The sequence below is a fragment of the Bicyclus anynana genome, chromosome 11 (assembly GCF_947172395.1).
Source record: "Bicyclus anynana chromosome 11, ilBicAnyn1.1, whole genome shotgun sequence".
NCBI lineage: Eukaryota > Metazoa > Arthropoda > Insecta > Lepidoptera > Nymphalidae > Bicyclus > Bicyclus anynana.
In genome coordinates, this window is record NC_069093.1 from 3,849,537 (window position 1) to 3,876,828 (window position 27,292).

Here is a 27,292-nt window from a genome sequence, read left to right on the forward strand (position 1 = left end):
CGTAGTATGTATGTTATCAGACTACTGCGCTTAAGTTAATACAATATTTCATAAAACAGTTTATAAAATGTAAATTGTAGGTAATTTACATTTTATAAACTGTTAGGATTAATTAACAGTAGTAGGAGTAAAGGGCAGCTAAAACTAGAGTGTGAAAATTCAAAATTTAGGTACCTATTCTTAAGTACAGGCTTTATTTTAAACTGATTTCTTTAACTACGTAAACATTGCTTTAAATAAAACACCTATTAACATGCTGTAATATAATACATTTATTATTATACTAAATGGTAATATATGACTAAATAGGTCGACTATATCTAAAGTTGTTTGTATTTCTTCTAACTCATTACAAGCAGATCAATATTTGTATCACAGAATAGACAACAATTCATAGTGTGCGAATAACGAAGAATTAGCGTCACAAAATAATGATTTTAGTTATTCGAATTTCTTTAAATTCAATTCAGTATCACCATCTTGACGTGCCATTTCTATTAGCGAATGCACGCGACTTCGTACTTATCGAATCCAGTTTTCGGATAACTTTTTTCTCTTTGCCCGATATTAATATCTTAATAAAAAAGTTTTTAAAGTTAATGTAATATTTAATTATTATGTTTGAAATTCTTATTTAATAAAACCGTTACCCCTGTTCTAATTGTAGTTTCAAGACCTTGGTAGGCAGGATAAAAAGTCCTTTGTTCAATAATATTATTTTATTTGCCTCCTCCCATATAAAATAACCTAACCAATTTTAGCATAAAAACAAGATAGCCCACGAGTAGATGGACTTAACTAGCAAATAAAATGCGTGAAAAATAAACATTACAGACTTTCAGTAACATTTTATACATTAACATTTAAATACTAGGAATAACTTAGATAGGTTTAGATAAGGATACATTACTTTGACTCTGTCTATTCTTGTGAATTAGTAATTTAAAATACTGATATGGCTACATCTGCCCAGGTACACAATTAATTTCTTTGGCAGGTACTTTATCATGACGCAATTTAGCGATTTACGATGATTTTAATATGTAAACATTTTTTTTTTTGTATGGAACACATCGATTTTTGATATGTCGCACTTATTTATTAAATTCTCTACTCGGTGTTAGGGCAAGTAATGTATAATTGGCAACATTACCGTTCCAGAATGCATCAACTCTCAGACCAATTTAATCGACTGTAAATTAATACAATAATCATGTGATTTGTGACAAATTTGGTAGCAAATTTTTAAGGTTAGTAACATCTATCTATCAAATTGTCATTTTTTTTATCGATGACAAATATAAAATATACGAAATGCAGATGCAAACGTTATGTTGTATATACATTGCGTAGGTAATAAAAACCATTATTTTTATATTCATAATTTGAAACATGAACTCGAAAAGGCTCGAGCCTAACATAAAGAAAATAAACAGCGTCCTTACACCGTATAGAAGATAGTTACAGTTATTTTTTGCAAATTAGCAATTTAGTCTCATTATACTTACCATACTCTGCGGAACCTAGATTACCTAGCTACCTTCAGATCACGGTAGGTATAACTTTCGTATAATCTTCAATTTTGTTTTATATATTATGTTAACGCAATTTTCGTGTTGCGTGAACATAACATATAAAACGAAATTGAGACTAAATTGCTAATTTGCAAAAACAAACAGTAATTATCTTCTATACGGTGTAAGGACGAGTACCGACATGTTGTTTGGACAATATGTCGGTAAGGTAGCGATTCCCATTAACATTCATTTGCAGTAATTGTGGTTTTACCGACTACCGTAGCAAGCTGAAACAAGCTGACACAACTAAGCCTGCTGTGTGTTAAACTGATTTATATGTCTAATCAATAAAAAAACATGACAATTCTTTGAAGATTAAAATTGTTAAATCAAATACTAGTGATAAGCGTGTACGAGTAATTGGTATACCTTTATACTGAAATAATACTGTTTTGTACAGTGATAACAATTATTAAAAACTAATACGAACATTTAACACTTGAATATGGCCAAACTATCTACGAAAAGTTAAGTTAAATACATTTTTTTACTAATTTGACAAATTATAATAACATTATTAATTTTTACGTAATATTTTAACCAAAGCTCACCTTTACGTATAATCTTAAATAATAACTTTGAAACAATAATATTTATTACAGTTTGCACGTTTGTTATATTCTTATACAATATCCTTAAAAGCATCAATATTCTTAATTAAAGGTATATTACATTCTATATAAAATTCGTTAAAATATTATGTCAGGCAAGAAGTAGGGTTTAACAACAATTAGGTATCTGTGTAGTTCTCAAAATGTTAGTTTTTTATTTATTTACATTAGTTTTAAATTGACACCGATTATAATATTTTGATAACGTATTTTGGCATTAACTAAATTTAAATTCGAAGATAACACAAATTCTTTTCTGAGATCAAATTTTGGTTTGTTAAATTAAATGACTAGATTCCATTAGAATTATTCATATCTAATAATTTTGAACTAAGTAATAATATTAAACTTTGTATCAGATATTTTAAAATATTTTTTTTATTTTAATTTTGTTAAAATAACAATACATCCACTTCGGCACAAGAAAATTATTAATAAAAGCGCACACAGTTCATGCTCATTAATCATTTAGAAGATTTCGATATGTGTTTCATCATGGGTCACTATTTTATTGTACAGCATATTCGCAAAAGTCATGAGCGCCCGTACATTCGACACTAGGCCTATGTGTGGAATCCCATATACCAGGACCACATCTCTGGCACATACCAACTAATGTACAAGGAATACGGACCAACTGCCTGAACTGATAGAGTAGACCACGAGCTTTGCGAAGAATGAGCCGACCGTCCATATACATCGCTGTAATAGAAAAAAGCCGAGTTAAAAAGTGCCCGTATAAAATTAATACACAGCATACTACAGGGGCCTTTCTATAGATGACGGATTTTGGGGCCCACCATGCTGTTTCAATGCAGGTTGGCAGGCTTAACGTAATATGTTGACTCTGTAACGATCAATAACGAAGAAAAGTTCAGTACTCTAAACCAGAACTCAAACTGAGCAACGACCTCTGGGTCTGAAGCCGAATAGGCACTGGACCAACGAGGCAGTTACATAATTAGATGTAAACTAAACTGTTTACGCAAGACTTATAACTGTTTTACACAAGCTATGCTTGATTTCATTGAAATTACTTAACCAATTTGGCAAACGTCGTTTAGTACAAGAACACTGGTAGAAACTTAATTTTTACACTATTGGAGCAGGTAAAAATGGTTGGATTTAAAAAAGGTGAATCTGACAAAGTTGCTTTTTTGTTATTCACCTAAGGAACTGAAGTGTAGCAACATCTCGTCCGTGTTTAGATCCTGTGCGATGACGTCACCAGCATACACGGCAATGATAGCGAGGCAGAGGAACAGATGGAAGTAGTCAGTCTGGTAGTTAGCCCAGCACGCTTCCCACATGCGCAAGGCTACTGCTTCCGTGAACTCGCGTTTGAAACACCTGGTTCAAACAAAAACTCTTTTTGTTATGACCTTTGGAATACACCTGAATTTAATCGATTGATAATAATTAGTACTAAAAATCGTTCGTAATGAGTTTGGTTAACATAATATCTATTGACCTATTAAAAATAAACTAAGACAGTAAATACTTATAATATTTAATTTAACAAGTAGAGGGTAAGTTGTGAATTCAATATTTACACGTGTAAAATAACCTGTTCAAAAATATTAAAATAGTTAAACTAAACCAGGTATGCATTTGAATAAATGAAATAGAATAATGCACACTGGACAAATTGCAAACAAACAAATACTTTTTATATATTTAATGATGCTTACAATAATATCCATCTATGACAAAAGAGAAGTTCCATAGCGTCTACATGTTTCTCCAAATGTTTGTAGAAATGCGGAAGCATTATCCTTATCAGCTCGCGCAAGTAGCTCTGAAATAAATGATTTATATATTGTTAGTGGTTTTATTTCAAACACACTAGTAGTTTAAAATTTACCATTATTTGTGAATCTAAATATCTAGGTTGAGGTTAACTTCCAATTGAACTAACTACTTAACTAAGTTAAACTTAACATTTGATAAAACTAACTTAACTTTGAATAAGATTTCAGTTTATTTTTATAAAATATCTTGTATTTATGACGTTCATACATTTAACACATCGTAGTTTTTGTTGTTGTAGTTGTTGTTGCAACAGTTTTTTTTAATTTCTTACCTATATTTAGCAATCTAAAAGTTATAGGAGTCATAGTTAATTTTTTATCATAGATTTCGTGAAGCATCAAAATATTTATTAGGTTGTTGCTGTTATAAGGTTGTTGACATTGTCGTAATAAAATTTCTTGACACTCATTGGTTGCCTATAATTTTAATGAAGATGTTTTTCAAACTTAATATATTTATTAAGCAATATTCAATCGAGATCAATATCATAGAAGAAAGACTACTGTAGACTGAAAACTTAATTATCTCATTAAGACATTCTATTCAGTTCTCAAGCTTTCATTATATAGCTTTCACGGACGCCTTACTGCAGGTAAGGTATAATTAGAATGCAAATAATGAAAAGAGTACCTTGGAAAATTAAAAGCTCTACTGAACGTAACGAGCCTCATTGTCTTCTTTGTCTTTTATGAAGCCACGCAGAGATAGTTACGAGTAAGTTTTCCAATGTGGGTAGATACGATAAAAACTATATATTTACCAAGTTATTGTCCATGTCGTTATCGGTGGGTGTACATACAAATATTGCTCGCTGCATAAGACCGACAAAGCACCAAAACGCCTCTGCTTCACATTTAATTTCGCAGAGAACGGGAGCCAGCAGGTCACTCATGCCTTGTGTATACCTATAGTACAGTAATAACTTTAGAGTTTTAATCATCAGTTTTATTAAATACTTCTAGCTCTTAGGTTTCCTTGTATTACTCTTATTGCGCTAAAACATACTAGAGTTAGAGTTAATGATGTTCTTTTTTTATTTAACTTAACTATTTGTTGTTTGCCATACAGTCCACATACACATTTATGGATAGTCCAACATGTGAAACAGTAGTGTGTTTAAGAAAAACAAATAATTCTCGTATTTAGTAAAAACTTTTTAATGGCGGGTTGTAAAAGCTTTTAAAGATAGTGTACGCTAATAGTGTGACCGTACTTAGTGTTCATAAACTTACCCTAACGCTGGATTGTAGACAGCATAGTTCAACAAAATATTCTTCATGATCTCTACATTGTAATTGTTGTCACCAGCAAAGAACGGGTTGCCTCTGTCAGTTCTAACTACATCTTTCTCTATAACGCTTTGTACATTTTTCCAAAATATCGCATGTTGTTCTGGTGTCATTTTCTCTAGACGCCTCCTCTTAATTTCATCATACTCTCTAGTTCTAATCTGGAGTATAATTTCTCTTTCGTCGTAAGTAGAATTATATGGGTAGCAATGGAGTAAGAATGGCCAGACTTCTCTCCTCAACTCTTTGTCCAAACCTCCGAAAAATACGCATTTTCTAAGAAATAAATCATCTTCAATCATCCCTTTCGCGTTCATCATTTTTCCATAGAAAAGTTCAGGAGTTATTTTTGGCGGTTTCCCTTCTTCAGGATGCTGCTCAGACTTTTGTACCTCAGGTCGGCACACCATGAAGTGACGATACGGTAAATTGGGTTCCTCTGAACCTGAAAACACTTTATTAAAAACTACTGTGTTTAAAAGTTATTCATGCTTTATTTGTACTTATACCTAAGATTAATTCAGCTAAGCAAAGTTGAGCTCGATGGAGTGATGATGGTAAGTAGAGTCTTGATATATATTTTATAAAAATAGTATATATAGACAGTGAGTAAAATGTACAAAACCTAAGATAGAATGAAAAAAAGAAGAAATACAGAACGTAAAAATCAAAATTTTTAATTTTGTTCTGGGATTCAATGGGATTCAAGGTATTTTTATGCGGTATAAAACAGGAAGGTAGATGCAGCCTATATTTGATTCGTTAAAATCGGATGTGTGGAAAAAATGTTATACGCACAATCAGCATGCTCTACGCGTCCGATGTCACGTTAATATTTACTTTTACTTTTAATTATTGAAAAACTTTTTTATTTTTAGTAGTTATGCAGATATTAGAAATAGTTTTGAACATTTTACTGTACTTACTACGCAATGTATTTACTACAACTCAATAGTGTCATTGAAGACTATGATGACCGTTGATAAAATAGTATATAGACAGAGAGAAAGCATCAAGAACAAATAACTCTGTGAACACAAGTATTCTGTGAGCATGAGCAAATTGTTTAAATTAAACGACTTATTCAGGTTTCATGGTCGTCTCAGTATGTACGTAAGTCGTAACCTAAATCCCTGTAGCCTAACTAAGCGTCACCCTTTCTTTATTAGGTACAGCTTTATATAAGTTCTAACTTTGATATTAAGAAAGTTTTAAACTCCAAGTAACCACCTACGCATATTATGTGACTTGACGAAGTTACTAATAATAATTTGTATTACATAATAATTACATCCCTAGATATAGTTATTGTAATAAATTTAGGTACATGTTCCAGAGTTTAGCGGTTTCAGATTTCAATCTCATTTATTAGACACCAAGTAAAGAAGGAGGATCTTTAGTCATAAAAAAAATTGTATTTATTTAAGTGCGTAGGTACCTACTTAATAAGTAATTTGTAATACAGGAAATACGAAAGGCCTTCCTAAATGTATGTTTGGTGGGAGTATAGTATCTTGTACAGCGACGTTCGCGACGCGAACACGAGTTGGCCACATGTGCAGTTGTTATTGTTAAATATTACCTGGAGTAAGTTTAATGTTGTGCAGCAATGCATGCCATCTGTGCAGCACTTGCACCAGATGGTCGATTCCACCGTGGTGGGAGTGTAGTATCTTGTACAGTGACATTCGCGACGCGACCACGAGTTGATCACATGTGCAGTTGTTATCGTTAAATATTACCTGGAGTAAGTTTAATGTTGTGGAGCAATGAGTGCCATCTGTGCAGCACTTGTGCCAGATGGTCGAGTCCCCCGTGGTGGAAGTGTAGTATCTTGTACTGCGACTCTCTCGAGGCCACCACGAGTTGACCACACGTGCAGTTGTCATCGTTAAAAAATAACCGGAGCGATCGCATTTGGCTGAGGTCCACGGAGAATCTGTAAAGTGTGAAATTATTATAAACTAGTAGAACCTCGCGATTTCACCCGTGTATTTTCCATTTCCGAGAGAATACGGGGATAAAATATAGCCAATGTAATCTTTGATAATGTCGCTTACTATTGGTGAAAGAATTTTACAATATATCCAGTAGTTTTTGAGTTTATTCGTTACGTATAAAAGTCTATGTGTTAATCCAGACTATAATCTATCTCTACTTCTTTCAGGTGATTCGGTTCAGTAGCCGCAGTGTAAAAGAGGAGTGTAAGTTCCTCTTTTACACTGCGGCTACTGAACCGAACTTAGACAAGAAACATACTTACACACAAACTTTTGCCTTTATAATATTAGTCTGATAGTGTGATTAGTGTGAAGTGTGATAGTGTGATGTGATAGTGTGATTAGTAGGATATGAACGTTGTAAGCCAATGCTCCTACGCTACAAAAGGTAATCAGGTCTCAGTGACGGACGGTTTTGAGCTAGCGCAGCACTTATCAGGCAAGAATCGCCTAATGTGATCCGAAGGCAAAAGCAGAAGATTCGGGCGGGTCGACTTTCTAAGGACGTCTCCTCTGAGACTCGGACGTCGATTTGGAGGGATGTTCGGGAAGAGTATTGGCCTGAATGTATCAATCTTGCCGCCCCCGAGACTGGATATAGCCCACGTCCGGATGAGCTTAGAAATCGGGAACATCGTCTTCGCCGGCGAAGACGCTGGGAAGAGTTGTCAGTCGTTATGTCGTCACTATCGTAAAAGACGTTTTTCAGGCGCCTAGTTCTACGATCGGCGTTGGGATCGGGGGAATTGTCTGGCTACCGCAAGTTCTCGTTGTATTAACAGGAAGTCGCAAAAGCGCGCGTTAATTGATCTGACCAATCAACGCGAGCGGTGTTGAATTGTCATTCACATGGTACCAACCAAGTACCAACATCCCGAATGTTGCAACTGTCAGCTGTCACCTCACAGCTGTAACCTTAACCTACAGTGTTGTGTGAAAAGTGTGATATTACATAATGTAATCATATTGTGTAAACAATATTTTTAAATGTATTTACTGTTAATATTATTATTTTTCATTTTAATGTTGGTTATCACAAAGGTGAGATGTCTCACATCATTACGCTTGTTCATGTACCTATAATATTACATTGAAAAAAAAAACAGAATAAACAACAAGGGCATTGCGTAAATAACAACTTAAGCTTTATCTATGAAGCCGAAACGCCGCAGCGTGGGAGGTCGTTAGACCGTAATAATGACATACCGGAGGGTCGAGAATCGAGACCTAAAGGAATGCAAGTAAATAATTTCACATTCCACATGGGTTGCGGGGTATTCGTAAAATGTACGCTAAGTGAATACTTTATTTCTTGCGAAAACTATTAAAATCTAATCGATAAACGTTGATTGACAGCAGCGCAAAGCTTCAACCAATAATTAAAGAAGCTTGGCTTTTGGATCGAGAGTCGGATACAATCAAGGCAGTCGTTCTTGAAACGGCACATATTATGAGGACTCTGACCTTACTCTGTCCTGAGCCTGACCACCGGTTGCTGGGGCCCTTAAGTTTCGTAATGGGAGGAATGGACATTTTTTTAAAAATTCGAATAATGCATTTTACATTCTTTTTTATTGGAATTGTAAAATCTGTCCCGCCCCAACCTGGATTATATACCTGCCTGCTAAACCCTTTATAGTTTCGGAGATTAGCGATAAACACAAACTCACCGCGATCGGGGCTATAAATTTATAATAATATTGATAAGTATGTCAGCACATCACTTTCATGTTCTGTGATCACTTTGCATCAGCTAGACAAGATAGGTAGACCAGAATTTCACGTGGATAAAAGTTTACAAACTAATAATATTAAGGAAAATACTCGTAATTAAAGCTATTCCAATAATGCAATAATATTTCTCCATATTATGCATCATACTCGAACTAAAATAGGTAGAGGAAGTTACAAAGGAAGTACATACGCTGTTTGCTGATGTCAACTGTTGCCTGTAGCTCGATGCTTTAGGTAGCTATCACTAAGTAGATACTAGATAGGTACCGATTATGTAGAACATGGACATAAAACCGACAATACAGATAACATGGAAGGTTTAACTAAACGAGTTGATAAGCTTACAAAAGAATCTAGTTCGGCACTAAGAGGGAATCCAGAAGAAGTGGGTATCTAAATAATAATTGATGAATGCTTAAAGTATGTATTCTCTTCATTGAAAAAAAGAGAATACATCATGGCATCGCTGAATATACGCGGCATTTTGTATTTTACTTTGTGGAATGTGAAGTTTTTGTGACCAATCGAACAGTTGAAACATCTACGAGTACAATGACTAGATCAATTTTGAAGAAATCGTTTTCAGAATCGTAAAAAATAAGACGTACGACAGATGAACTGCCGCACCTACTCAAATATACATGAAAAGTTACATAATTTACTAAAATGGCACTACTAGAAACAGTAGGAAGAGCTTCATTAAAATGCAAATTGATTACACTCACCTTCGACATTTTAAAGGTTGTCGTCTTTGTGGCACAGGCGAACTGTGAACGCTGTCAGGGAATACCAGATTGTGTTTCAATGCTAGGAATTCTGGCGTGCTCATCCAATTAGGGTTTGCCTCATCACATGAGCTCAACGAAAGAGACCTCATGCAGCTTCCGGTAACCGAATCTGGGGTCAGATCAACGTTTTCTACGGTAGGGTTAGAAATTGTTATGTTGACCGACGTCATTGACTGCGAACGGACATGCCGTTCGAACTCGTAAACTAGGTCCTTCGAATCCTCTTTGTCCAATGACACAAATACATCATCCTTGCTGGAATCCGCTGACTTTACTGTGGGCTTAGAACTTGAAGACAACTCCTGCGTTGTATCGTTTTGCGTGTACCGTGTGTCGGTCGATTTAATGCTTTGTTTATCTGAGTTAGAGTTAATGCTGGTAGTATCCGACGAATCTGAAAACGCATTTTCATTGTTCGCGTATCTATTCCGTGTCTTTTCAGGTAGTGATTTTTGTCGTGGAATGTCTTGGGGGTTCGTCGGTTTGATGCCGCTGCCGAGTTCGTCGCTGGGGCTAGTTTCAACAGCTGAGGGGCACTTCTTTAATGTAGAATTCGGTATCCAGTTGAGAAACAGCGTTGGTCGTTTTGCATTGTTATGTTGATCGGTAAACACTTTGGTCGTGACGGTCAAGTAGCCCGGATGGTGCACGATGTCCAACTCGTGTCGCGCGATCGTCGGCGGATGGACGCACACGTTGTTTTTGCAAAACAGTATTTCGTTGTCGACATATTCGGGCGGTTCCTCGTTGTCGAACTCGAGGCCGAGGAAGTAGCTCGAGGCGCGTTTTATAAGCTCGGGGAGAGGCATAGCGGCTTACATAGCTGACGTTGCGCCTCAGTTGTGTCTAGTTGTGTCACGGGCGCGTCAAACCCTTTAGAACGAGTCGAGAGTACTACGCGTCGCGCATGTAAACACCCACACTGACTGAAATATGTTGATAACGCGGTATTGATCGGTTGAGCCGGTCGCGATGCTCATTGCTCGCTAACGTCAGCTGTGACACAATACCCTTCGTGTTTTGCTCGTGTTACGTGCAATGAATACCTACTTTGACCCATTAGATTCTAATGGAGCATTTGAAACTCTAATGATTAGAGTTACAAATGCTCTATTCTAAAATGTGACCTAGAAACTTAGAGAGTAGGTACTAGACATGTAATTCAACAAGGATATTGAGGAGATATTGAAAGTTTGTAATATTTTAAGTAATACTTACCTACAGTAGGTATTTAATTTCGTAGGTGTTATATAATGAAGTTGTTAAATATTGAGATCTCCCTAATTAGTGTACGAGTAGGTATATGAATGTGGACTATTTTTAGACTAGCTGACGCCACGCGGCTTCACCCGCGTGGTTCTCGTTCCCGCAGGAATGGGGATAATACATATTGTATACCCTATACTATAGGGTATAGGGCGTTTATCGAGGAAGGCTATAGGGCCTATAGCCTTCCTCGATAAACGGGCTATCTATCACTGAAAGAATTTTTCAAATCGGACCAGTAATTCCTGATATTAGCGCGTTCAAACAAACAAACAAATTCTTCAATTTTGTAATATTACTCGTAGAATAGATCTGCTTCTTTGTTAAAAAATTATCAATATCTATTCATCACGTAGATATTAGGAGGCTGGTTGGCAATATAGTTATTCAACTTTACTTCAATATTTAGTAAATTAAATAATAAGTAGGTATTCCTCTGTTTTTATTTCACGATTTCCCATTTACCGATAGATAAGCCATCGGCTTATGTTTGTACCGTCAATTATTACTTGAAAAAATTCGTAAATTAAAGAGCGGAGATTTAAAAAAAGTGAAATTTAAAAATGAATAATTTACGCTAAATAAAAGCTTAAAGAATACGTTTGCATAAAATTATCAGGAAAGAAAATAAATTATTTTCTGCTTGTCAATATACTTTTCCTTTATAATCTGTGCACAAAAGTGACATTGACGTAAATTACAATATTTATAAAGTATCTTTCTTTATTCAATGCTGTAAACTTGCAAATAATTACTTGCGTTCCTCATTACGCTTGTGTCTTGTACTGAAAATATGTACTATTTCGTTACGATTAGAAATTTTATTAGACTCTACTTTCTACTTTAAATAGTTTCAGTAAAATTATATTTTTATATTTAATTTTCAATTATATTTATAGCCTAACAATTTAGTAGTTGTTGTATAAAAACTATACTATTACTACAACTAACCACATTAGTCTTGGTGAGTGCGTGTGTCGGAACGGTACTATTTATTGTTTTTGCATCAAAGCCGCGCGATGGCGTTTCCGTTGCATAATTAATTGACGCATGCGCCACACATTACGATCAGCTGTCAGAAAGAACTTATTCGCGTAAAAAACAAAATTATTTGTGTCTTTAGATAATTCCCGTCAATATGGCGGGGCAAAATCCAGGATCGCCCACTGACTTTCAATATTTTTACGAGGATGAAGTGTATAAAATCAACAACCGCGGCCAAGTCGTCTTCGGCCTGGTTTTGGAGAATTTTGAAGCCAACTCAAGTGATCAAGAGAGCGACATGGAAACAGCGATACAAAAAGGAGAAATTCGCGTTGTCTGGCATCCTTCTGGTACCGAGCGAGTGATATCGGAGAAGTCTGTAAGTGAAAAAAATCAAAGTTACAGTTACTCGATACGCAAAAAATGACAATCACGGTATTTTGCGATATAAAAAGCACTTAACAGATACCTATATTAATTTCATTACTGTTCATTGCTAAGATATATAAGTAATTTCTGCTACTTGTATGTACTAAGTACTACAATTCTTTGCATCTATGAAATGAGGTTACAATTAATCAGAGGATCCATCTTCAATTGCAATATTTTTCTCATACCCACAAAAAGTGACATTTTATGAAATAATGATTCTTCAGCACATGTTTATAGATCTCACCTCATTAATTTTAAAACCATTTCAAAGTTTTGAAAGCTTGAAACTGACTTTGGTATAAATTATTTGCAATGATTTATAAAATTATTGAGATATTAAGATAGATTATTACTATATTAAATAGACACTTGACAATTATAAAATTTAGAAATCACAAATTGGTCTATGAATGCTTATCAATGAAAAGCTGTGCACTGATGCATTTACATGACAATTAGAAATACTATCTTGTCTTTCAAACCAAATTAATCTCTTGAATCATCAAATTTGACAATTTGTAGAAACTGTCGCTAGTTCAGAAGGCAGTTTCAGTTAAAGATCTTACCAAATTTGGCTAGGCAGGGAGATCAACCTGAGCGGAGGAGGCGAGTGTTAATCAATTGTCGAGAAATCCTTAACCCTACATCCAGTGGCCACAATTCCTGGACTTAGTCAGAGTTTTTCTCTACCACACGATGGACCTGGCACCCGCATGGTGAATCCACAGATTGCTAAGATATTTATCTGACTTAACAATATTTCTTACTAGCGGACACTTCGTCCGTGTGAAATCCTATGTCTACCAATTTATAACACAAGAACAGCTGAACCAATTTTCAGACAAATTGGTTCAGCTGTTCTTGTGTTATAAATAGTGGAACTAACACAACTTTATTTTATATATATAGATTTCAAATTTACCACATATAGTAGGAAACTTAGCACAAAACCATGAACTCTGTGTGAGACCTGCCCTTTTTACCATAAAGCTATTGAGGCTTACTCTATAGATTCTACTACTATTGGAATACCAGTGACTTATTTTGTTAGACACTAGCCAGCTATGTAGAAACTGAATGGATGCAATTTTAATATTGATAATATTTGAAATTTGTTTATTTCTTTTCACAGGATATGTTGTTGATTGCATGTTAGGCATACTGGCATATTTTACTTTAAACTACTTTCTTAATTCTGCCTTGACATCTAATATAAGCTTGTGCAAAGAATATGTACAACAATAATACTATAAGTTGAAATTGAACCTAGGTCTTTAAAAGGTGAAGGTTCTAGACCTGGAATTTCAATAAATCAACTTTTAATAAAAATAACTAATGAATTATGTGGATATGGTTAATTTACCTCTTACATTAATTGAATTTTAAAGCATTACTTCATTGTTCTCATTATTAGCTTATTTTAATATCCCTCTAATGGGCCTCTTTCCTATAGTCCCATATATATAGGTTTTGGAGGAACTCCAATGAGGATTGGCAGACTAGGGGACTAGGTTTTACCCTGTAACAATAATTGTCACATAAAATTACTGATAGGACCAATAATGACTAAGACTGACAGCTTATCATGCCTCTGATACACACGGTTTCAACACTTACTTACCAAGTCTAAACTCTGATGCACAGAGTTTAAAACTGCTATTTATACATTACTGGAGAAAGAGAAATATCTTAGCAGTCCATGGATTCACAGAGCTGGTGCTGGGTCCATTGTGTGAAAAGAGAAAAACTCAAGCCCTGCAGTGGCAAAGAGTACATACAGGCTGATTTCCTCAGGTTATCTTTTAAAAATTTGTATATTACTATTATTGTAATGAATAAATATGTATGGATGTATGAGAAACCGGAGTTTGTATCAAGCAGTATGAATTTCCTTTTCTTTGAGAAAGCTTACCTTCATTAAAATTCCATCCATCGCCACTGAAGTCCTGTACTTGTGAGCAATGGGTGTAAGGTTAAGGATATCCTTGGCAGTTAACAAACACTCCCCTTTCTAAATCTCAAAAGAGCAATATCCTCTGGGATAATCTTTATTCCTTTTATGTTTGCTTTTCCTTTTTCCTCATAATATAAGAGAGAGCATTTGGATTTGGATTGGACCCTTTAATGTAGGTTAATGGGTTCAGAATGACAACGTTTGACTCTGACAGGGATGAAAACCATTAACATCCCAACTCTTGGCTGTAACTGATGATTAGAAATCATCTAAGAAGATGAAAAAGCTTAATATTTTGTAGACCTGAATTCATGATTAACCTTTAACCTTCACCCAGGTCACATGTTCAGGAGTCTGCACAGACAATGGGCCTGGCACCAGCACTTCTCTAATTCTCTGTATGTGGTACATAAGCTATTGATATTTCAGGACTCAAACCCATGACCAAATACAATCAATGATCCAAAGCCAAAAGGCTAATTACTGTACTAATGATGTTGTATATCCATTTAGTTTTAGTACAGATTACATTTCATATTATTAATTACAGGTAGGTTTAGCAGACCGTTCCCTGATGCCCGGAGATGTGGTGCGTCGCTTGATAGCTGGGAAGGATACCCAGCGAGGTTACTGCAGGGATATAATCATGACTGCAGCTCTACAGATTGTTGGGACTAAACATGTCATCCCCAACGTAGCCAGTGAAAGATTACAGCCATTAGAGGAGTTTACACCTGATCTTGCTGTATGCCTTGAATCTTGGGTTGGAACTTCTAAGGTGATTATTTCTTCTTCTTTCCTTTTATGCACTTGGCCACTGAGGTTGGCCATTGTCCGTCGTCGTAAGGTGATTATTATCATCGTCGGTAAGGTGATTACCAGAATGTTAAATTGCTTGAGTTTATGTCTAGCCAGTGGGTGGTAACCAGCCACGGCCAAAGTCTCGTACGAGCTAGACCTAGACTATAACATGTCCTTCAGCTGATGATGATGTTGATGATATTGACAAAATTGCCTTTCTTCTTCCATCAACACTTACATACAAGTTTGTGAGCTTTTTTAGGGTATAAATAATTGTTTGTTGTTCCAGGCTGTTCACAGTAAACTCCGTCTAGTATCAGCTGACGGCTCTCGCCTGGAATACCCAGATCTGGATACTTGTCCCCTCGAGGATTATTCCATGCGTCGTCGCCGCGCCACCCCCTACTCCTCATCAGAGTTCTACCCCGGGCAGGTTGTGTATGGACCTCTGAGCACCTTGGATAATGCCAACTGGTTGCATATGACCAAAGAGATGAAGGCTGCACGGAAACATAAGACGCACGACCATAAGGTAAACTTACACTAATCACACTTGACATAATCTTGACTAATACACTTATCACTTGTTGCTAAACAACTTAAGGAAATTTTTTGATTGCCTGTGTGTTGTCAATCTGTTCCTCTATATTAAATATTCTTTCTGGTAATTCTGTTTATAAAAAATGTAATTTCTGTTAATAAAAATACAATAAAATAAATTTTGTTTAATTCTTTTAGTTATTCTGTTTGTTATTATATATGGAACATGTAAACAGGGTTCTAGTCAATGAATTCAAGTGATTCCCTTGATTTCCAGAAACTCTGGCAACAGTCACTTTTACAGCCACTTCACTTTTTTAAATGACACCACTTCAGCATGTCAAAAGCAAAGCAGTGTCATTTCTCATGTATTTGAAAGATGAGTGAACTCTAATAATAACGATTGTCCACAGTTCACGGTGGAGGCAGTGGTGACAGAGAGTGTGAGTGTGCACTGGCAGTGCCGCGCATTGTGCACTCACCCTGTAGAGACGGACGCCCCGCAGCAACCCAAGATACTAGTCGAAGGTTACAACTACATCTCTTCTTCTTTTTTTAAGTGATTTCACACCTAGTGGTACATATAGCGCTGAAACTAATTTTTCCAACCAGATCTATCCTGGGCTGCATTTTTTAGTCTGTCAGTGTCATTTATGGCAGTCTTATTCTCAATTTATAAGTCGCCTGCCATGTCTTCTCTTGCCCCCTCTAGGATACCACTTGAAGGACTTCTGTGCAACGCCTATTTTTCCAACATGAAGAGTGACCTATCCAATTCAATATCCATTGCCCACAACTACAGCTGACTTCTTTTTTATCTACCTCAAAAGAGAGGAGGTTCTCGTTTTAACTGCCTTTTTATTTTTGTATGTATGTTATGCGTTTTCTCTTTCAATTTGAGGTGTAAGTTTAAGGATGTTGAGTATCACTCCCTTTACGAGCAGAGAAGACGAGAGAGAGACTGTTGTTTGACTGTCAAGGATTTCTTTAACCCAATACCCAAGTCCAGGGAAGTTTTCTCTTTGCCACACGATTTTCAGAATCTATCTAATCAAATAATAAACACTTAATAACAACTAATCTAAAAAATAGGTAAAATTTATGAAGTTGTAGGGGGTAATCTCTGGATATATTGAACCAATGTTGAAAATTGTTTTAATAATAGAAAGCAGAAAGCCATATCATTTGTGAGATTCATATGCAATTTTTTTATCCGTGTATTCCCACGGAAACAGGAACTGGGTGAAACTGTTAGTCTGCTAATAATTCATATGAGTACCATTAAATTGTTTTTTTCAGGTGATGATCTGAAGAACTTGAAACTGCTGAACGTGTTTGAGCCGTGTACACTGCAGGTCGGTGACAGGAACTTCCTCACCATCGGCTCTGAGGACACCTTCATCAGCAAGAAACAGTGGAGGAAACAACAGAGTGAGTGTTGAATAACTTTACTCAATTCAGACTTTAGTATAAGACATGAAAAAAATTCATTGTGAATGCCAAAAAATGTAAAGGTGTGCTAAAATTTTCTGTAAAATTATCTAATATTTTATGATTTTACTTTATATGTGAACCACTTATGTACGCCTAAGTTACACAGGCCACGATGTATTATATGGAGACAAGAAAAATACAAAGGAGAATTCATGCATGCTCCGTACAATTTTGGGCCCATTTTGAATGTGACGGTCAACAAAAATAAAGGCACAAATTGTTGGCAAATTCGTTGATGACACTCCCATGATATGCGGGCGACGGGGAGGGAAGAACTGCGCGGGTGTGAAGTCGTGTGCACAGAGAGTCGTGAGGCAGAGGCTGGATGTGGGGTGCATCAGTGGGTTTATCTATCATCGCTACCCTCCTCCTGGCCCCCGCGGACCATCACGAGTATTACGAACTAATTTGCCAAGCTATAGCTAATATAGCATGAAAGTTGTCGGATGGCTATGAACTATGTTATAGAGATTCGGTATTTCGATACATTTTGTCGATTTTCAAAAGTGCCCGCCAAGAAAACAACCTGGTACATATCGTTAGAACTGGACATTTGGAGCTATTGATTTTTCTATTTGTGTAATTTTTTTTTGTTGGCCGGCACTTTAAAAAAGGGCCCTAATTTATTGATCTCCTTTACATTGGCAGTCTAGATCAATAAGATGGAGGCCTGGCCCTGAAATGGGCTGACAAAATGTTATAATAACTGACTGATTATCAGTCAGTTATTATAACATTTTGTCATGACGATACAAACTTCGTCCCCGTGGAATTCAGTTCTTTACAAATCCCACAGGAACCATGGATTTCTCCGGGATGAAACGTGTTAATTCAGAGTAAAATCCATTTCCATTCCAAATTGCTTCAGTAGCCACTGCACAAAGGAGGAACAAACATACACACACACACACACAAACTTTCGCATTTATATATTTAAAAAAATATATATATTTGTATCATTAATTTTGTTTTTCATCGTTATGTTTAAGTTTTCTGTGTTTTTATTATTATTTTTTTTAAATCAATTTACATAAAATGTTGAACTGTGTGCGTGGCGGCACCTGAACTGGGTCCTAACTGAAAATCAGTGCTGCATCGTTTTTTATTGAAATTATGCGGCTAAATGCTGAGTTGGGGTCTTTTTCTAGGTTATGCCACATATTACAGGGCATTCTTTAGTGCTCCACTGTTTGAGTGGACAGTTAAGCCATAATATGTTATAATTTAGATTTAATGTGATATGTGGCATTACTTAAAAATAAAGATCTTTTTTTCTTCTTTCTTTCTTTCTATTTATTTCAATTAGGCTTACTTTACAAGCACTTTGGAAATGTCAGTATTATGTCATAATTTAATTTAATCTAATGGTGGTAATAATAGTCGAAAACTTAAAATTAAAGTTACGAGGGTTCCAAACGCGCCTTGGTCCGAGAGACAAACAAACTCAGCCAAGGTTATTTTTTTTTGTTTATCGCCATTTATAAACTTATTTAAAACTATCACACAGACTTATAATACAGTTTAACACCAAGCTTTTTTATTATTTATATAATCATTAACATTAATAAGACTTTCCTAAAAGCTTGCGTTTAATAAAACCTTTGAACTTTTGAGAGACATTCCAGTGGCTTCATGTGGTAGTTTTTTATAAAAACGTATGCAATTGCTCTTAAAAGAATTACAAATTTTTTGTAATCTAGTGTGGTGTGCAACAATTTCATTTTTATATTAGTGTGTTTGTAAGATTAGTAGGATTAATTATACTACTATTCTTGTTCCTTGTTGTAGGCAAATACTACAAGAATCTCCGCAAACAGGCGCGCCCTATCAAGAAATCTTCAAAGACTGATACTTCAGACCAAATACCCTCGCGGCCCAAGAAGCGCGCGTCGTCACACAGGAAAGTTAAGGCTTCTGAAGCGAGTGTAAGTACATATCTATATTTGTTTAACAACAACAACACAACCTTTGTTCGACTTTGATTTTTTGACTTTTGTTATCCACTTCTGAGTCTGCTAATAATTATGTATTGTCAACAGAATGAGATGGACGTGGACGGGCGCGAGTACAAGCTGGAGTCGCTGGACGACGCGCTCCGGGAAGTGGCCAACTGCCCCAGCATCAAGATCGAGCCCACCGGGGACGGAGCCCTGCCTGTCGTGAGCAACAGCCAGGACGATACTGTCACAGAGGAGAAGAACGACTCTGGCATCAGGTGAGGCATTGATTACATTAAGTCCCTTACTGATACTTTTTCTTTAAGTCCTTTCACACTTATACTAAAACCAAACTCTATGTGGAATGTTTATATTTCCAAAATAACTATCAGGGGGTGATCAGTGATCGATGTTGATGCCAAAAATGCAATCAGTAAAATTTTTGTCTGTTTGTTATAGAAACACAAAGTATTCGACGGATTTTAACGAAACTTGATACAATTGTTGTTCATACTCCTGGGCAGGTTTTCATATACTTTTCATCACACTACGATCAATAGGAGCTGAGCAGTGAAGGGAAATGTTGTGAAAACGGGAGAAGTTACTCCATTTTTACAGCGATACTACTGTAAGGGCTGGATGAAAGAGGTCTAAGGGCGGACGAAGTCGCGGGCGTCCGCTAATCTTTACTAATACTATAATTATGCAAAATTAAATCTGTCTGTATTAGTTACCTTGCATCTCTGTTATATCTAATCCACAGATTAGAAATAACAGATTTTACGCGAACGAAGTTGCGGGCGTTCGCTAGTATACATATATGTAAATTATTTTTACTTTGTGAATGTGTTTAAGTCTCAGGTGAAAATACCATAATATATTCCATATTTCTTTTATAAAGTAAAGTAATAAAGTGGATGTGTCCAAGTGGGCTAAGTAAATCCCACACCCGCAGCCCGGAGCCGGCGCGCGAGGAGGGCGCCCTCAACGGCGAGCGGCCGGAGCCCAACGACGACGACTCCGACAACTGGGAGAACACCAGCAGCGACGGCAGCGACACCGACAGGTACCCACTATAAGTAAACCCCACACCCGCAGCCCGGAGCCAACGGCGAGCGGCCGGAGCCCAACGACGACGACTCCGACAACTGGGAGAACACCAGCAGCGACGGCAGCGACACCGACAGGTACCCACTATAAGTAAACCCCACACCCGCAGCCCGGAGCCAACGGCGAGCGGCCGGAGCCCAACGACGACGACTCCGACAACTGGGAGAACACCAGCAGCGACGGCAGCGACACCGACAGGTACCCACTATAAGTAAACCCCACACCCGCAGCCCGGAGCCAACGGCGAGCGGCCGGAGCCCAACGACGACGACTCCGACAACTGGGAGAACACCAGCAGCGACGGCAGCGACACCGACAGGTACCCACTATAAGTAAACCCCACACCCGCAGCCCGGAGCCAACGGCGAGCGGCCGGAGCCCAACGACGACGACTCCGACAACTGGGAGAACACCAGCAGCGACGGCAGCGACACCGACAGGTACCCACTATAAGTAAACCCCACACCCGCAGCCCGGAGCCAACGGCGAGCGGCCGGAGCCCAACGACGACGACTCCGACAACTGGGAGAACACTAGCAGCGACGGCAGCGACACCGACAGGTACCCACTATAAGTAAACCCCACACCCGCAGCCCGGAGCCAACGGCGAGCGGCCGGAGCCCAACGACGACGACTCCGACAACTGGGAGAACACCAGCAGCGACGGCAGCGACACCGACAGGTACCCACTATAAGTAAACCCCACACCCGCAGCCCGGAGCCAACGGCGAGCGGCCGGAGCCCAACGACGACGACTCCGACAACTGGGAGAACACCAGCAGCGACGGCAGCGACACCGACAGGTACCCACTATAAGTAAACCCCACACCCGCAGCCCGGAGCCAACGGCGAGCGGCCGGAGCCCAACGACGACGACTCCGACAACTGGGAGAACACCAGCAGCGACGGCAGCGACACCGACAGGTAACAGTATTCATTCAATTTACAGTTGAGACGAATATCTTAGCATTCCATGGATTAACCGTGCGGGTGCCGGGACCATCGCGTGGTAGAGAGAAAAACTCCGAGCAGAGTTCTGAACTTGTGACTACTGGATGTAGGGTTAAGGAATTCCTTGACGATCGATCAACACTCCCCGTTCTCTGCTCGTGTTGTTCTCCCTGCCTAGCCAAATTTGGTAAGATCCTATTAGAGCAGCTTTGGATACTCATTCTAATATAGAACTAGCTGCACTTCTAGAGAGTACATTCTCATATTACACACGAAGTTTGCCGGCCGACTGATAAAAGATTTCTCAGTCCACCGAAGCGGAGCGAGGCAGCGGTGCCGAAAACGGAGAAATATTAACCGATAGGATTGCATTAAATCTCCGCTCCTCTTAAGTGAACAGAAACTTGCGAGCTAGTTTAAAAATTCATATAAAACCGGTAAGCGGAGCGGGGAAGTTTCTTCGGTAAGTCACTCCGCTCCGCTCCGCATTAGTCAGTTTCTCCGCTACGTTCCCTCGCTCCGCTTTGGTGGACTGACAGCCTAAATGCAGTCCTATAATGTACTGGTCAATTGACAGTCCTGCCACTGTTAATATCTCTCATATGTCATCTTATATTGTCACGTATTGTAACAGTTCTATATGTTTTAATATACGCTCAACAAATCATAATAAGAAGTGCAAACCTTACGACTTATTTAACTTTTCACTTGTAGCGGTGCGACCTGGTCTTCCCGTTGCTCCTCCGCGGCCTCGGGGTCCGGTAGAGGGGCGAGGTCGCCCCAGCTGGCTGTGAGGCTACTCCGGGGCAAACGGTTAAAGCGCGCCGCCAGGAGAGCCCCGCCCGCGCCTCCCCCGCGCCGCAGCGACCGCGTCGTGGTGGAGACACTGCACACAACCAGCCGAGCCAATGTTGTATGGCAGGTCAGTTGACTCTATTACAAAAAACGCCATATTTGGCTGGTCAGTTAGGAAGCATCCCGCGTCTGCCTTACGTAACAGTGAACGACGTCGTGGTGGAGACAATGCACACCACCAGCCGAGCTAACGTCGTATGGCAGGTCAGTTGACTATTACAAAAGACGCCATATTTGGCTGCTCAGTTAAGACGCTTCCCGCGTCTGTATTACGCCTCAGTGATCGCGTCGTTTTGGAGACAATGCACACTACCAGCCGATCTAACATCGTATGGCAGGTCAGTTGACTATTACAAAAGACGCCATATTTGGCTGCTCAGTTAAGATGCTTTTCGCGTCTGCCTTACGCCACAGTGACCGCGTCGTGGTGGAGACAATGCACACTACCTGCCGAGGCAATTTCGTATGGTAGGTCAGTTTACTGCAAATGACGCCATATTTGGCCAGACAGTTTAAGCGCCGACCGCGTCTTGGTCGAACACACCACTATACTAAAGCCATTGATGTTAAATTGACCGAAGCCACTCCGGGGCAAACAGTTAGCTGGCAAACTAGCAGGTTAGTTGACTACAACAAAAGACGCCATATTTGGCTGATCAGCTAAGGACCCGCAGCGATAGCGTCTCGTCGAGACACTGCACGCCACTACCCGAGCCAACATTGTGTGGCAAGTCAGGTAATTCTCAACTGCAAAGGACGCCAAACTTGGCTAGTCAGCTTAAGCGCTCACCGTGTCTCTATAACGATCGCCACAAACACCGCATTGTCGTCGAGACACTGCAAACTACCAGCCAAAGTCGTGACAGGTCATATATTTTAGCCATATTTGGCTGGTCAATTTAAATATTTGTTGTTTATGTTAATTTAAATTGAAATTTCTTTGTCTTGAAATTTTCTTTTTCACAATGAATATCTCGAGGCATTAAATCTTTGTTCTGTATCTACAATGATTAATTTCAGGATGGAACAATAGAAATGGGTATACCGTCAACTCAGCTGTACCCAATACACCATTTGGATGGACAAGAATGTTTCCCCGGAGATTTCGTCATCAACGGTGCTGCTAACGTAGAAGAAAACCAACAAGTGAGTTAAAACCATAAAATTACAAATAGTAGGGAGCTGAAGGCCGGGATTTTTGCAGTTACTCGAGCACGGCAGATGAACATAAGGGAGTATACCTTGCTCGTTGTTGAGTACCTCCACCAAGTATGAGCACTTAATATTGATGGGTATGTTTAAGGCAACCAAAAAAAAACTAACTTCTACTAAACTAACCAAAAAAATTAAAAATAAGGGTATAAATTACTAGTAATTTCACACCTAATAATAATTATAATTAACTTGTTCTTAAATTAATGAAAATAAATTTGAATAATAAGCTTACAACAATTAGATATGGTTAATATATTTATTGTACCTTTTTATAAATAAACGAGACATAATTTAAAATAAGGTATGAAATGACATGCCTTTTCTACCTTCATATCTAATTTCTTTGTTGGTAAACAGTACACATCAAGAAAGGCTGTAGTATAGCCCTGTAATGAGCCGTTAAAATAAGCTGACAGTAATAAAAATGTAAACCAATATTTTTTTTTTTTCTCCTTTCTCTTATACTGTTACTCGGCAATCTGTCATTCGACATTGAGCCGTTCGTCTGTTGGTTAGAGGTTATGGGTCATCAGAAGGAGTAAGTCCATTAACAAATCTCCTATTATGCTGTATTCTAGCTATTTTTCTTGGCTAGATTTTGAACACACTTGCGTTTCAGTCGTCTCCTTCTAGATTGTTTGCCAAGTCATTGACATGCATTGCTAGTCGCTCCTTATATTTGATAAGTAAACCAATAATGATCATATTTCAGTTGAAACACCGGGAGTATGGAGTGGTCCAGCGAGTGGACCATCACGGGCGCACCGCCATCGTCAACTGGTACCGCACCTACACCAGCACTGATGAACCTGTGTGAGTATTCTATGTGATTGTTCTAGAACACTTATATTTAAATGTAACATAATGCGGCAGCTATAATAAAAATTACCTGTGAAATGAACCAACGTGAATAACGCTTAGAAGGCTGTTACTATATCAGAAAATAACTCTAAGCACTATGCCGTCATTTCTGAGCGGTACAGTGGTGAGTATGCGAGGCTTGTAGTCTAATACACATTGCTGGAAAATTTAATAACGAATGTCGTTACATAGAGGTTCTCATGAGGGTAATGGGGCTGGAGTTCACAAATAGTCATTTTTTACTTTCACAGCATTATGTCTTATGATATTTTGCTATGGGGTCTTATGGTATGATGCTGCTGATATTGATAGTGTGTGTGTTCTGCAGAAGAGTGCTGTTCTTGCGATATATAAAATGGGGCCTAGAGAAATTTAAATTAAGGGAGAAATTAAAAAAAAATAAAAGCATGACTGTGCGTAGTCAATATAATTTGGAAATACATACATATTACTACATACATAATATTAATGTCAGAAATAAAAATAAAACTGTTGCACTCCACACTAGGTTACAAAAAAATAGTAATTCTTTTAAGGGTAATTGTTATACGTTTTTATAATAAACTGCCACATGAAACCACTGGCATGTCTATCAGTAAGTTCAAAGTTTTTATTAAATGGAAGCTTATAGAAAAGTCGTATTATAGTGTTAATGATTACTTAAACGACAAAATTGCTTGGAAATTAAATGTATTACATGACAGGCTACTGTTAAATGGTGATAAACTAAAAAAGGTAAAACCTGGCTGAGTTTATTGTGGGCTCTTCTCGAACCAAGGCATGTTTGGAACCCTCGCAACTTTAATTTTAATTTTTCGACTAATTATTATCACCATTATCTTAAGTATAATATTACCTACCGTTTCGAAAGAGCTTGTAAACTTAGCTTATTTGAAATAAATGAATATTGATTTGATTTGATTTACCAGCAAGTCACGTTATTTATTTGTTTGTTTGTTTTTAATACTTTTTTTTGGAGACTGAGCACATAATTCCAGAACACTGTTTTATCTCCCAGGCCTCAACTGTTGTACGAAAGTGAAATGAGCGTGTACGACCTAAAGGACCACCCCGACTTCCAGTACCGGCCCGGCACCGTCGTCATCAGGGTAGCCAACTTCACCGGCGAGGATGCTAACTGTACTGCTGGACAGGTGAATACTATTTTAACCATCTTCCAAAAAATAAGAAATTCCATGATTGGCTTTATGTATGTATGTTTTTTTTAATCAAAATCTTACTTTTCTTTGTCATATTTCTACTAAAAGGTCTGTCTGCTTATGATTGAAAGTAGATATTAAAGCTTTTCCCCTTTCTCTTAATATTGTTATTTGGCAATCTGTCATATGACATTGAACCGTTTGTCTGTTGCTTGGAGATTATGTGTTATCAGAAGGAGTTAGTCCTTTAACCAATCTCCTATTATGCTGTATTCTAGCTTTCTTTCTTGGCTAGATTTCGAATATTGTTCAATCTGCAGTCCTGCTCCCAGATTGTTAGCCAAACCATTGACTTGCATCGCTAGTCGCTCCTGATATTATACTACATCCTTACTACTACTGTAGCACCTCAGACTAATAACATAAGGACTAGTATCACACCCAGATAAACAAAAAACAATGTCTTATAAGTTTTTGAGGAAAACGAGCTTAGATTCTTAAGACTACTTAAGAATACTTCTTATACTAAACTAGCAGTTGTTTACCGTTTTTTACACCATTCAACTACACAAAGAGGTAATTTTACGGAGCTCTTTAATAGACGAACACGATTACAACTATTCAACATTGATTCTAAAAAAGACAATTTTTATAATCACATGATCGTTGATCATACATTGACAGAAAAGTAAGCCTCTAGCGAGGCAGATCTTTATGTATTTATTCTGAGTTAAGCACTGTATTTTCATTCTGTCTTAACTTAAGATCTCTTTGGATATCTATGTTAATTATGTATGGCAGGATATAAAGATGAGGTCAAGATGCAATAAATACTTTGTTTTTTTTTCAGGTCATAGACAATTTCCCAACCGGTCGTGTGAAAGTGTGGTGGGTTGATGGACACACGAGTATGTGCTGGCCTCAGGATCTTTACAAGGTAGCATTATCATCATCCTAAGAAATAAAATGCTCTTCAATAATAATATCCCCTTTAGTGAGGTTCATGTTGTACTAAAATTCCTCAAAATTAGTAGCAATTTTTGTAGAAGTAACTGAGTATATAAAAAAAAAATTCATCTAATTATGATTGATTTAGAAATTTTGTAATCTTATTTATTTTACGAATACATTCCGATAATCTTTATTTTTTATGTATTAAGTGGTTAATGTTGACCTTATTTACCCAAATCTATACTAATATTATAAAGCTGAAGAGTTTGTTTGTTTGTTTGGTTGAACGCGCTAATCTCAGGAACTACTGGTCCGATTTGAAAAATTCTTTCAGTGTTAGATAGCCTATTTATCGAGGAAGGTTATAGGATTATTATAATATACTATCCCCGTATTCCTACATGAACGTTAACCACGTGGGTGAAAACGCGCGGCGTCAGCTAGTGTCTCATAAAAATCAATATATTGGAACCTACTCATCACCTCAATTCCAGGTTGGGGAGTACGACTCTGAGGACGGCGAGCTGTGGGGCTCTGAGGGTTCAGGGTCGGAGGACTCCTGGGAGACGCAGAGCTCCGTGCCCGAGCCGCGCACGCCCGACGTGCCGGCGTCCGCGCGCTCGAGTGAAGAACAGCCGCCGATGCCGGGTGAGTTGTGGGACTACTAGGAGACTATAGGGACTACTAGGAGATATTCATTCATTCATTAATTATCAACCCATATTCGGCTCATTGCTGATCTCGAGTCTTCTGTCAGAATGAGAGGGGGAATGCGGATTAGCAGACTTTATTTACGCAGAGAATTAAGAAAAAAAAATAATAGGTCTTAAAGAGAAGCCACATAGTGCGGTGCGATTCGGTGCCGCATTAGAAACATTTTGCCGCATCACTGTACACGTGTGGTATGCGGCGCCGTAGCAAGATGTGCCTGCGGTGCGGCGCCGGATCGCACCGTCTGGCATATCATTAT

At 37.9% G+C, this 27,292-nt stretch overlaps 2 protein-coding genes across 8 annotated transcripts in view; one reads left to right on the forward strand and one right to left on the reverse strand.

The window, feature by feature from the left end:
- Positions 1-248: 248 nt before the first annotated feature.
- On the reverse strand, positions 249-11,150 carry LOC112048128 (TBC1 domain family member 16). Of its 2 annotated transcripts, none has more exons than XM_024085522.2 (7): positions 9,749-11,150; positions 7,032-7,228; positions 5,233-5,734; positions 4,761-4,905; positions 3,880-3,986; positions 3,357-3,538; positions 249-2,890 (listed from the first exon to the last, which is right to left on the reverse strand). In XM_024085522.2, exons 1-7 carry the CDS (start codon positions 10,618-10,620, stop codon positions 2,697-2,699), a joined length of 2,199 nt encoding a protein of 732 aa, XP_023941290.1. In that variant the 5' UTR covers positions 10,621-11,150; the 3' UTR covers positions 249-2,696. The 2 variants fall into 2 exon arrangements, with proteins under 2 accessions (XP_023941290.1, XP_023941289.1); XM_024085521.2 differs by having other exon boundaries at positions 5,233-5,743; positions 9,749-10,632.
- LOC112048127 ((E3-independent) E2 ubiquitin-conjugating enzyme) overlaps positions 8,200-27,292 on the forward strand; it is a 37,377-nt gene continuing 18,284 nt past the window's right edge. For 2 of the 6 annotated variants that reach the window (XM_052884170.1, XM_052884167.1), the window contains exons 1-15: positions 8,201-8,330; positions 12,201-12,440; positions 14,998-15,225; positions 15,538-15,780; positions 16,202-16,316; positions 17,088-17,219; positions 19,071-19,207; positions 19,322-19,497; positions 20,148-20,285; positions 21,995-22,202; positions 23,156-23,281; positions 24,063-24,163; positions 25,230-25,365; positions 26,222-26,308; positions 26,817-26,970. In XM_052884170.1, the coding sequence (XP_052740130.1) occupies positions 8,277-8,330; positions 12,201-12,440; positions 14,998-15,225; positions 15,538-15,780; positions 16,202-16,316; positions 17,088-17,219; positions 19,071-19,207; positions 19,322-19,497; positions 20,148-20,285; positions 21,995-22,202; positions 23,156-23,281; positions 24,063-24,163; positions 25,230-25,365; positions 26,222-26,308; positions 26,817-26,970 (2,275 nt within the window). In that variant the 5' untranslated portion in view covers positions 8,201-8,276. Of the gene's footprint in view, positions 8,331-12,081; positions 12,441-14,997; positions 15,226-15,537; positions 15,781-16,201; positions 16,317-17,087; positions 17,220-19,070; positions 19,208-19,321; positions 19,498-20,147; positions 20,286-21,994; positions 22,203-23,155; positions 23,282-24,062; positions 24,164-25,229; positions 25,366-26,221; positions 26,309-26,816; positions 26,971-27,292 lie in introns of those variants that run through there. The other 4 variants (XM_052884171.1, XM_052884168.1, XM_052884165.1 and 1 more) reach the window with 4 other exon arrangements.